Below are 13,837 nucleotides of genomic sequence, written 5' to 3' on the forward strand. Positions count from 1 at the left end.
TTTGTTTTGTCTTGTTTTACATTGAGAACTCTACCAGTCTATCATACTGTTGCTAAGTACTTATCTATCTATCCTTATCCACGTGGAAAACTCCAATTCAAATTTTTACAATATTTTTTTTTTGATTTTTTGGAATTTCATAATTCTCCAAACTGCATAATGGTTGACATGTTTGAGTGATGCCAGAATCACATCATCTCTGAAAGTGGAAGGCTGGTATGACACATGTGACTGTAGCATATGTGTATTAAAACATCAGAATTAGTTGAGAGAAAAAAAATTAATTTGTTTAAAAAGCTCATTTTTGTCACATATTTGTACTTAGTAACTGATTATGTAAAAATAACAATAATTAATGGTTTGCCATGTGCAAGAAATTTGATGAAGTACTGTGAACTCATACCTAATATCAGAACACTCAGCCTTTGCCCTCATATGAAGTCTTAAACACTCAGCCTTGGCCTTTGACAATGAGTTCAGTCTCTTTACACTTGGCCTTCGACCTTGTGCTCAATCTCTTTACACTTTGCCTTTCACCTTGTGCTCAATATCTTTACACTTGGCCTTTCACCTTTTTACACTTGGCCTTTCACCTTGTGCTCAATATCTTTACATTTGGCCTTTCACCTTGTGCTCAATTATTTTAACTTAACCTTTGAACTCATGCTCATTCTTTAAACACTCAGTCTCTGGCCTCGTGTTCAACCTCAAATGGGCAAATTGAGGTTACAAATCAGAATGATTCCACCAAACTCTGAATGGTTAGCATTTCTGTAAATTATCACTAAGAGGTCTTCAGACTTACGTTGAGAATCCAAGTTGTCTACAAATGACCCGAGCTGTTCCCTGATTGGCAAAGTCATCACAAATGGTTCCCCATGATCCAGCATGGAACACCTCCACCCTCCCTTCTGTTGGTACCAATCCACCAACTAAACGCAATGGACTCTGTGTAGTGGCAACTAAGAATATGAGACAAAAAATAATTTTGATGATTGTTCACTTTATGTGACATTAGAATGTAGTGTCTTATCAATGAAGCACATAATGATGCATACTCCCTGTGAGGGCCGTAGAGAGCAATCACTGGCCCTGGGGTAAGAAACATCCCGGCCTCTACTAATTCTTGTTCAAACAAAATGTTTCTTTTATAAAATTAAAAAGTATTGTCTGCCCAGGGGCCCCTTATGGGCCCAGCCTCCTGGGGATATATCCCCGGCTGACCCCCCCCTTCTTGTTGGCTCTGCTTCCTACACTCTTCCTGAGAGATGATGCATACTACATACACATTTCCAAAAAGATGATAAATACTCCCTACACCTTTCCTACAAGATGATGCATACACAATGCACATTTACCACAAGATGAGGCACACTCCATGCACACTTCCCTCAAGATAATGCATACTCAATGTACATTTCTCACAAAATAATACACAATCCATGCACCTTTCCTACAAGATAATGGATACTCCCTGCACAATTCCCACAAGACAATGCATACTCCATGCATATTTCTCACATGAAAATGCATACACCATGCATATTTCCCATAAGATGAGGCATATTCCACACATAATTCCCACAAGATAATGCATACTCCATGCACATTTCCCACATGAAAATGCATACACCATGCATATTTCCCATAAGATGATGCATATTCCACACACACTTCCCACAATGTGATGCATACTATATGCACACTTCCCACATGAAAATGCATACTCCATGCAATTTCCGACAAGATGATGCATACTCATTGCACACATCCCACAAGATAATGCATACTCCATGCACACTTCCCACATGAAAATGCATACTCCATGCAATTTCCCTCAAGATGATGCATAGTCTCTACACATTTTCTACATAACATTATCACAAGAAAATCTACACCAATCTATTACTCTCCACCTGCTGGTAAGACATGACACAATAGTATCATAAGTGCTTCTTCAGAATGTTAAAGGATAGGCTCATAAAGACTAAAACTTATGAAAAATAGTCCTTTATTTATGTTGCCTAAAAAGGACAATGACATAGAACTTGCATAAACTTAAGAGACTCCAGGCTAACATCCCATTACCTTCATGTGTTAGTGTTGGTTACATCCAGTTGGTATCATTATCTGGCCCTACCTAGATCACATCGGTCGCAATATGGTCAAGATATTGGTCTGTGAGTGAAGAAGGAAAACTTCCTTATAAACTGTTTAAAATCAGTTTGATAACTTTTTTATTTTGTATGGTTGAGTTATACTTTTTTGGGATGCATCCACATACCAATTTTCATGAGTAGGCAAGAAAATGAAAATATAATTAAAATAAACATGAACAGACACAATACAAATCGAACCCAACAACATTGGCAGGGAGATAACAGATGTCATGGAATATCAGAGATTCTTTATCATGTTGACTCTGTGTCTGTGTGTGTGGTCATCTCTGACCTGAGAGGGACCTAGAATTATACATCACTGCTCAAAACAATTCAGCTGAACTAGTAATATTGTAAAAACTCACCTCCACATACAACACCGGCATCTTCTGAGTGGTCACAATTACTGGATCCCCAATCACGATGTCCACAGGCTACAATGCTTGTTTCATTCCCATTACAGGTGACATCATCCAGCCAAATCTGACCTGTACCATGCCCAAAGAATGAAGCAGTCCGTGCTCTTGCTTGATATCTAAATACAAGATATTTCCATTTGAGAATGTTGATTATCCTGACCATCTGAGAGACACAGACACTGTCTAGATAAACTATGATCCAAGTAATTGTTGATTTCTCAGCACATGATAGGCTACACATGGTGGACAGTATAACTAGTGGATGTGATGTGATTTTTTATTTTTAACGTAGCTTTAACAATTTTTCAGTCATATTGCTATGATGTCTGCAGTGTGGCAGTTTATAGTGATGTCTAGCACTGGGGCATCATGCCGCAGACATGTAGCATGATGTCCCACCCAGTCACATTATCCTGACACCAGGCCGACCAGTCCTAACACTAACCTCTTAATGCTGAATGCCAAGCGAGGCAGCTGTTAGTACCATTTTTTAAGTCTCTGGTATGACTCAGCTGGTGATTGAACCCACGACCTCCCGCATCCGAGGCGGACGCTCTAACCACTAGGCCACCGGAGCGGTATATAACTAGTGGAAGAAAACCCCCAGGAAAACAATGGGAAGAACCAGTGATCCATGGGACTAATAGATTCAACTGAGGGATATAATAGATTCAATTGAGGGATATAACAGATTCAACTGATGGATACAATAGACTTAAGTGATGGATACAATATATTCAACTGAGGGATATAATAGATTCAACTGATGTATACAACAGATTCAAGTGATGGATACAACAGATTCAAGTGATGGATACAATAGATTAAACTGATGGATATAATAGATTCAACTGATGGATATAATAGATTCAACTGATGTATACAACAGATTCAAGTGATGGATACAACAGATTCAAGTGATGGATACAATAGATTAAACTGATGGATATAATAGATTCAACTGATGGATATAATAGATTCAACTGATGGATACAATAGATTCAAGTGATGGATACAACAGATTCAAGTGATGGATACAACAGATTCAAGTGATGGATACAATAGATTAAACTGTGGGATATAATAGATTAAACTGATGAATATAACAGATTAAACTGATGGATATAATAGATTCTTTTTACTTATGTACATCAGAGCAAAAATAGTGTTTTCAAAAGTCAGGGTAAGAGTTAGTGTTAGGATTAGGGTTAAGAGCCAAATATTTTGATGACTTCTGATTGGTTAATTGACAGTATCAATGTTGATGAAATAATGGTGGGATGAGTGGTTGGTGGGATACACACTGGAACAAAAACATTTCTAGTTATCCTTGATGGAAAATAAACAACAGCCAGGATGCTTTCTATAAAATATTTAAAATTTTCTGATGAGCATTTTGTTTAGAATAAGTCAGACTTTAAGCAATGCTGACTATATCTGGTTGTGTTTCAGCATCTTTTGTGCTAATTTGAAAGGTCTTCATCCTATACTGACCAAATGCCTACTTTATTAGACCAAAAAAGCTATATTGACTGACTGTCTATTTTCCTAGTCCAAATAAACTTATACTGACCAAATGTCGACATCATTAGACCAAAAAAGCTATACTGACTGACTGTCTATTTTCCTAGTCCAAATAAACTTATACTGACCAAATGTCGACATCATTAGACCAAAAAAGCTATATTGACTGACTGTCTATTTTCCTAGTCCAAATAAACTTATACTGACCAAATGTCGACATCATTAGACCAAACAAGCTATATTGACTGACTGTCTATTTTCCTAGTCCAAATAAACTTATACTGACCAAATGTCGACATCATTAGACCAAAAAAGCTATATTGACTGACTGTCTATTTTCCTAGTCCAAATAAACTTATACTGACCAAATGTCGACATCATTAGACCAAAAAAGCTATATTGACTGACTGTCTATTTTCCTAGTCCAAATAAACTTATACTGACCAAATGTCGACATCATTAGACCAAAAAAGCTATATTGACTGACTGTCTATTTTCCTAGTCCAAATAAACTTATACTGACCAAATGTCGACATCATTAGACCAAAAAAGCTATATTGACTGTCTATTTTCCTAGTCCAAATAAACTTATACTGACCAAATGTCGACATCATTAGACCAAAAAAGCTATATTGACTGACTGTCTATTTTCCTAGTCCAAATAAACTTATACTGACCAAATGTCGACATCATTAGACCAAAAAAGCTATACTGACTGTCTATTTTCCTAGTCCAAATAAACTTATACTGACCAAATGTCGACATCATTAGACCAAAAAAGCTATACTGACCAACCACCTTCATTACTAGACCAAATAATCCTATATTCACCAAATGCCTAATTTACAAGAACAAATAAATATATACTGACCAATTGCCTACTCTGTTAGACCAAATAATTCCATATTAACCAACTGCCTATTTTACTAGCCCAAATAAATCTATTTTGACAACTGCCTACTTAACTATATCAAATAAACCCATATTGACCAATAGCATACTTTACCAGACCAAATTAAACATATACGACCAACTGCCTATTTTACCTCACCAAAATAAACTTATACTGACCAACTGCCTACACTATAGATCAAAATAAACCTATATTGACCAAATGCCTAAACTACCATATCCAAATAAACCTATTTTGACCAACTGCCCACACTACCAGACCAAAATAAACCTATACTGACAAAATGCCTACACTACCAGACTAAAATAAACCTGTAATGACCAACTGCCTATGCAAATCAGACCAAAATAAACCTATTATGACCAACTGCCTACACTACCAGACCAAAATAAACCTATACTGACCAAATGCCTACTTTATCAGACCAGATAAACGAATACTTACCAAATGCCTAATTTACTAGACAAAATAAACCTATACTGGCCAACTGCCTACAAGACAAAATAAATCTATTCTGACCAACTGCCTATTATACTAGACAAAATAAACCTATACTGCCTATATACTAGACAAAATAAACCTATACTGACAAAGTGCCTACTATACTAGCTATACTAGACAAAATAAACCTATACTGACCAACTACCTACATGCCAGACAAAATAAACCTATACTGACCAACTGCCTACTATACTAGACAAAATAAACCTATACTGACCAACTGCCTATATACTAGACAAAATAAACCGATACTGACCAAGTGCCTACTATACAAGACAAAATAAACCTATACTGACCAACTGCCTACTATACTAGACAAAATAAACCTATACTGACCAAATGCTTATATACTAGACAAAATGAATCCATACTGACCAAGTGCCTACTATACTGGACAAAATAAACCTATACTAACCAACTGCCAACCAATTTTGATACAACCATCTATAGAGAAGAAGTTGTGATAAGATTTTCAAGCTGTTCACCATGGTGACCATACTGGATATCAGATCAGCAACATTTTAATTTAGGACCAACAAAACATTGTAAGAAGTCTTTTAATGAAAATCCAATGTCGATGTGATCAGTATAAGTGGAGATTACAATGTTTTCAAGATGGTCAATGAGGGGCACCAGTTTTCTTTTGGACTAATTAGACCTTGTGTTGGCAAAGTTTCATGGCAATCATCCTGGTACTTAATTAGGCATTGCAATAATAATCATGTAGTAATGAATGGACAACACGTCAGGCATGCTAATGAATAGACAACCAATGACAGGCAAGGCTTAACAATAATAATCCTGTGTTAATAAATGGACAACAGGTCAGGCATGTTAACAACCAATAACAGGCAAGGCTTAACAATAATAATCCTGTGTTAATAAATGGACAACAGGTCAGGCATGTTAACAACCAATGACAGGCAAGGCTTAACAATAATAATCCTGTGTTAATAAATGGACAACAGGTCAGGCATGTTAACAACTAATGACAGGCAAGGCTTAACAATAATAATCCTGTGTTAATAAATGGACAACAGGTCAGGCATGTTAACAACCAATGACAGGCAAGGCTTAACAATAATAATCCTGTGTTAATTAATGGACAACAGGTCAGGCATGTTAACAACCAATGACAGGCAAGGCTTAACAATAATAATCCTGTGTTAATAAATGGACAACAGGTCAGGCATGTTAACAACCAATGACAGGCAAGGCTTAACAATAATAATCCTGTGTTAATAAATGGACAACAGGTCAGGCATGTTAATGAACAGACAACCAATGAAAGGCAAGGCTTAACAATAATAATCTTGTGTTAATGAATGGACATCAGATGACAGGCCATCATTTAAGGTCTACTGATCCATGACCAGCAGAGTCCAACTAAAAGGAGGAACAATGATATTAAGCTGAAGATAATCTTCTTACGTTGGTTTATTGAGCTGTCTGCAAATCACAATGGCAGCATTATTGTCCCAGTTGTCATCACAGATTGTACCCCATGCTCCATTCCTGAATATCTCTACACGACCTTCATTTGTGTTACTACCCCCAACGAGGCGGATCTGCAAGTTGGTAACAATGCCTGAAAACACAAGACCACAATATAAAAAGAAATACTGAATAATTACTGTTTGTAAATTCCTAGTCACAAAAAGACAAGAGGTTTCATGTACTAAAAATGGGATTTTACTTATTAATTTCATACATAATTACGACTGAACTATTTTATTAATACATGATGACTCTAATCTAGCTTTGTTTTTCCTTCATGTGTAACACTTCATTACATATCTATTTCCTTAATTAATTTAGGTTTTAAAATACTAAATATTTTATTTACATTAATCTGGACTATAGCATCACCATTTTCATTACAGTGATGATGTGGCAAGGCATTCATGTCCACGAAAACTGTTTAAACAGAATGCCCATATTCTTCTCATGACTCAGGTTATGATGAAATTGACACCTTATTACATATGTTTATAACAGAAATTGACACCTTATTACATATGCTTATAACAGAAATTGACACCTTATTACATATGCTTATAACATAAATTGACACCTTATTACATATGTTTATAACATCAATTGACACCTTATTACATATGTTTAGAACATAAATCAACACCTTATTACATATGTTTATAACATCAATCGACACCTTATTACATATGTTTATAACATAAATTGACACCTTATTACATATGTTTATAATATAGATTGACATCTTTATTACACATATGTTTATAACATAAACTGACACCTATATAACATATGTTTTTAATATAAATGTACATCTTTATTACATGTTTATAACATAAATTTACACCTTTATTATATATGTTTATAATACAAATTTACAGCTTTCTTCCATAAGTTCAAATGTAAATTTACACATTTGATCATTACACATGTTCAGAATGTAAATTTACACATTTGATCATTACACATGTTCATAATGTAAATTTACACATTTGATCATTACATATGTTCATATGTAAATTTACACATTTGATCATTACACATATTCATAATGTAAATTTACACATTTGATCATTACACATGATCATAATGTAAATTTACACATTTGATCATTACACATGTTCATATGCAAATTTACACATTTGATCATTACACATGTTTATAATGTAAATTTACACATTTGATCATTACACATGTTCATAATGTAAATTTACACATTTGATCATTACACATGTTCATATGTAAATTTACACATTTGATCATTACACATGTTTATAATGTAAATTTACACATTTGATCATTACACATGTTCATAATGTAAATTTACACATTTGATCATTACACATGTTCATATGTAAATTTACACATTTGATCATTATACATGTTCATAATATAAATTTACACATTTGATCATTACACATGTTCATAATGTAAATTTACACATTTGATCATTACACATGTTCATATGTAAATTTACACATTTGATCATTACACATGTTTATAATGTAAATTTACACATTTGATCATTACACATGTTCATAATGTAAATTTACACATTTGATCATTACACATGTTCATATGTAAATTTACACATTTGATCATTACACATGTTCATAATGTAAATTTACACATTTGATCATTACACATGTTCATAATGTAAATTTACAAATTTGATCATTTCACATGTTCATAATGTAAATTTACACATTTGATCATTACACAGGTTCAAAATGTAAATTAACACATTTGGTCATTACACATGTTCATAATGTAAATTTACACCAATCAATATTACATCAGATTCAAACATCTTTGTTCTGGTTGCAGTTTACACTTTACTACAATTACTATTTACCTGTTTTACACTGGATTCCTATATTATCACTGTCTCTACAGTTCAAATAAACAACACTGTAACTTTTGTAATTAAACATGTGGGCAAAGCACTACCCTAGGTATTTTCACTGGAATTACATTGTAATCTCATCTCCTCATTTTGGCCAGTTTTTCCGAAAACAATTCCATCTTTGGCATGAATATGTACACTGATTATTGATCTGAACTACACTTATCTCCAGTGTTTTTGCAGTGACCAAAGTTACAAACAGCTAGAAACTGTTTACACCATAATAATACACTGTTTCATGTCTGAACTGCAATGTAATTTCATGTTCTCATTGTGTCTAGTTCTATAAAAAGCTAGACTGTAACTTTTCTATTAAACTTTTCCATGCCATATTACACCAATGATGAACCCAAATTACAGTGTTCCCAGATGTTCTTACTGTGACCAGTTATAAAGAACCAGATAATTTATTAAAGTGTTTAAACTCTTCTACACTAGTGTGTTACATGAATTACACTGTAATCTCATACTGTCAATGTGACCAATTCTATTAAAAGCTAGACTGTAAATTTGCTATTAAACTTATCCACACCACACTACACCAATGACGAACACAAATTAACTACACCAATGATGAACAAAAATTAACTACACCACACTACACCAATGATGAACACAAATGAACTACGCCACACTACACCAATGATGAACACAAATTAACTACACCAACGATGAACAAAAATTAACTACACCACACTACACCAATGACGAACACAAATTAACTACACCAATGATGAACACAAATTAACTACACCATACTACACCCAAACTGCAGTGTTCCCAAATGTTCATACTGTGACCTAAGTTATAAAGAACCCAATAATTAATTTATTAAAGTGTTTACACTGTGCTACATTGGCACCTGAATTACATTCATTGTGGTCACAGTTATGAAGAGCCAAATTGTAACTGAATATTTATCTGAACTGTAATGTACTTCTACATTTTTACTGTAACCATATTCCTGAAGAACTTGAATATTATCTTGACATTACATGCATACTTCACTGTATATTTTAAAAAATGGAATGTCTGGCTTTCATAAGACATAGCTTCTCCAAATACTGATGTGGGTTACATGAATTCTAACTCTTTGACAGTTTTGCACTAATATGCCAACCACTCAAAGCACTGAAGCAGTGGTCGTTCTTTAGTGATACTTGTGAACACATGCTCATTGGTGCCAAGAGATTCTGGCTATATAAAGCGGTGGGGGGGGCTGTTACTGAACAATGAATATTTACCTGAATTATACCATACTCTGACAGCCTTATTGTCATCATAGTACAAAAAATTATGACTGTTAATGTGGTATTAGACCTGTTTGTACCATAATACTACACTATTTAACTGAATTACACTATACTCTGACATCATGACTGTGACCACATTATTGAAGACCCAGATTATTACTTCATCATTACACTTATTTACACTCTACTATACTGAATAATTATTTGAATTACACCCACATTGTTACTTTCATATTAGATCTGATTGTTCTGTAATACTACACTATTTACCTGAATCACAACAAACTGCATCCTCCTTGTGACAACAGTAATGAAGACCCAGATTATTACTCCAACATTACACTTATTTACACTCTACTAAACTGAATAATTATTTGAATTACACCCACATTGTTACTTTCATATTAGACCTGTTTGTACTGCACTTCATTGAATATCGTACTGAATTACACCACACTCTGAAATCCTCATTGTGACCAAACGTCTTAATGTTATTTTGTCATTAGACATGTCTACACTGTTTTAAACTGATTTAATACCTAGATTGCATGCTACTGTGACACATTAAATCTGTGCACAAGTTAAATAAATGAATATCTATCTAAGAAGTAGTTTACATCAATATCACTACAGTGTAAGAAAGTAAACATGTTGTTCTGATACTAAACAAATCTACAGCTTTTACATGAAAATGTATTTTAATCAAATGATTTCATTCTGCCTAAAGTTCTAAAGAACCAGATTATTATTGTTGGTATTACACCTATTTACACTCTACTATGCTGGATATTTACCTGCATTACACCGTACTCCAACATCCTCGTTGTGACCACAGTTACTAAGAGCCAGGCCATTACTCTGACACTGTCCAATGTTAGTCTCTGTTCCAACACAACTGACCTCATCTAGAAGAATTGGTCCAGTCCCTTGTCCATATGTAGCTTGACCTACTGCCATGGCTCCGTCTCTATATTGCATAAAATTAACATCATTACATGCCATTCAATGTAGGACATCCATCCACATTACTACATGCCATTCAATGTAGGACATCCATCCACATTACTACATGCCATTCAATTTAGGACATCCATCCACATTACTACATGCCATTCAATGTAGGACATCCATCCACATTACTACATGCCATTCAATGTAGGACATCCATCCACATTACTACATGCCATTCAATGTAGGACATCCATCCACATTACTACATGCCATTCAATGTAGGACATCCATCCACATTACTACATGCCATTCAATGTAGGACATCCATCCACATTACTACATGCCATTCAATGTAGGATACCCATCCACATTAATACATTTCATTCAATGTAGGACATCCATCCACATTACTACATGCCATTCAATGTAGGACATCCATCCACATTACTACATTTCATTCAATGTAGGACATCCATCCACATTACTACATGCCATTCAATGTAGGACATCCATCCCCATTATTGCATGCCATTCAATGTAGGACATCCATCCACATTACTACATTTCATTCAATGTAGGACACCCATCCCCATTATTGCATGCCATTCAATGTAGGACATCCATCCACATTACTACATGCCATTCAATGTAGGACATCCATCCACATTACTACATGCCATTCAATGTAGGACATCCATCCCCATTATTGCATGCCATTCAATGTAGGACATCCATCCACATTACTATATGCCATTCAATGTAGGACATCCATCCACATTATTGCATGCCATTCAATGTAGGACATCCATCCACATTAATACATTTCATTCAATGTAGGACACCCATCCCCATTATTGCATGCCATTCAATGTAGGACATCCATCCACATTACTACATGCCATTCAATGTAGGATACCCATCCACATTAATACATTTCATTCAATGTAGGACATCCATCCACATTACTACATGCCATTCAATGTAGGATATCCATCCCTATTATTGCATGCCATTCAATGTAGGACATCCATCCACATTACTTAATGCCATTCAATGTAGGACATCCATCCACATTATTGCATGCCATTCAATGTAGGACATCCATCCACATTACTTAATGCCATTCAATGTAGGACATCCATCCACATTACTTAATGCCATTCAATGTAGGGCATCCATCCACATTACTGCATGTCATTCAAAGTTTAACATGCATCAACAATTATCAAAGGATCAGGAAGTTTAAAGTGCTTTTGAAAGAGGAAAAAAATTTGGTGTCTTTATGACAATTGTGATGATGATGATGATGATGATGATGATGATGATGTGGAAACTTTTTCACCTTTTCAGATTTTGCAAACATGTTCTACAGAAGCTGTTGTCTTACCTGCAACCAAATGCTTGTCAGTACAACTAGTTTCTGACTTCAACAGTTTTAACATAGATCTTTAACAACAATGCTGACACAGACTCTATCTCACCATTTTTAAACAGGTAAGTTAAAAAGAGGCTACTATATATCATCATGCTTAAACAGGTTAGTCAAGAAGTGACCACTACATTTCCCCATGCTTAAACAGGTTAGCCAAAAAGTGACCACTATATTTTCCCATGCTTAAACAGGTTAGTCAAAAAGTGACCACTATATTTCCCCATGCTTAAACAGGTTAGCCAAAAAGTGACCACTATATTTTCCCATGCTTAAACAGGTTAGCCAAAAAGTGACCATTATATTTCCCCATGCTTAAACAGGTTAGCCAAAAAGTGACTACTATATTTTCCCATGCTTAAACAGGTTAGCCAAAAAGTGACCACTATATTTCCCCATGCTTAAACAGGTTAGCCAAAAAGTGACCACTATATTTTCCCATGCTTAAACAGGTTAGCCAAAAAGTGACCACTATATTTTCCCATGCTTAAACAGGTTAGCCAAAAAGTGACCACTATATTTCCCCATGCTTAAACAGGTTAGCCAAAAGAGATAACTATATCTTACCACGATTCAACAGGTAAGCTAAAAAGAGGCTTACCAGGAGGTTATCCAAAATTAGGTTACTATATGAAGCTAAACGAGATAACCATATCTCACCCTGCTTAAACACGTTAGCCAAAGAGGCTCTCCTATCTCACCATGCTAAAAAATGTTAGCCAAAGAGGCTCCCTTATCTCAACCATGCTGAAACTAACATTTTTTCCGTACTTGAATTGCAGAGGACTTCCATTGTTTCCACTCTTTCTGGCTGTTCAGTTTATGACTAGGGAGGAGTTCCATTGTTTCCACAATGTTGGGTTTTCAAATTCATGATTTACATAGGAATCACATGGTTTCCACAATGTTTGGTTTTTAAATTCATGGATTTGGGTGGGGTTACACTGTTTCCACAGTGTAGGGTCTTTAAATTTAAGGACTGGAGTGAGATCACACTGTTGGGTGTTTAAATTCATAGATCATTGAGGTCATTATACTGTTTCAACATTGTTGGTTGTTTACATTCATCAATCATGGCAGTCATTATACTGTTTTTGCATTGTTTATACTGTTTCCATGTAGTTGAGTGTTTAAATTCATAGATCATGGAGGTCATTATACTGTTTCCACATTGTTGGGTGTTTAAATTCATCAATCATGGAGGTGGTTATACTGTTTCCACATTATTGCATCTTTAATGCATGAATTAGGGGGAGACTTTACATTGTTTTCACATAAATGGGTCTTA

General features: G+C 34.9%; 1 protein-coding gene across 1 annotated transcript in view; it reads right to left on the minus strand.

Annotated features, from left to right (window-relative positions):
• LOC149777643 (scavenger receptor cysteine-rich domain-containing protein DMBT1-like) overlaps positions 1-13,837 on the minus strand; it is a 162,965-nt gene that overhangs the window by 63,037 nt on the left and 86,091 nt on the right. The window contains exons 25-28 of the mRNA XM_089938703.1: positions 10,964-11,136; positions 6,948-7,104; positions 2,525-2,694; positions 806-962 (exon numbers count right to left, since the gene is read on the minus strand). Coding sequence (XP_089794829.1) covers positions 806-962; positions 2,525-2,694; positions 6,948-7,104; positions 10,964-11,136 — 657 coding nt within the window. The remainder of the gene's footprint in view (positions 1-805; positions 963-2,524; positions 2,695-6,947; positions 7,105-10,963; positions 11,137-13,837) is intronic.

The sequence above is a fragment of the Sinohyriopsis cumingii genome, chromosome 17 (genome assembly GCF_028554795.1).
Source record: "Sinohyriopsis cumingii isolate HCF-2022 chromosome 17, ASM2855479v2, whole genome shotgun sequence".
NCBI classification, from domain to species: domain Eukaryota; kingdom Metazoa; phylum Mollusca; class Bivalvia; order Unionida; family Unionidae; genus Sinohyriopsis; species Sinohyriopsis cumingii.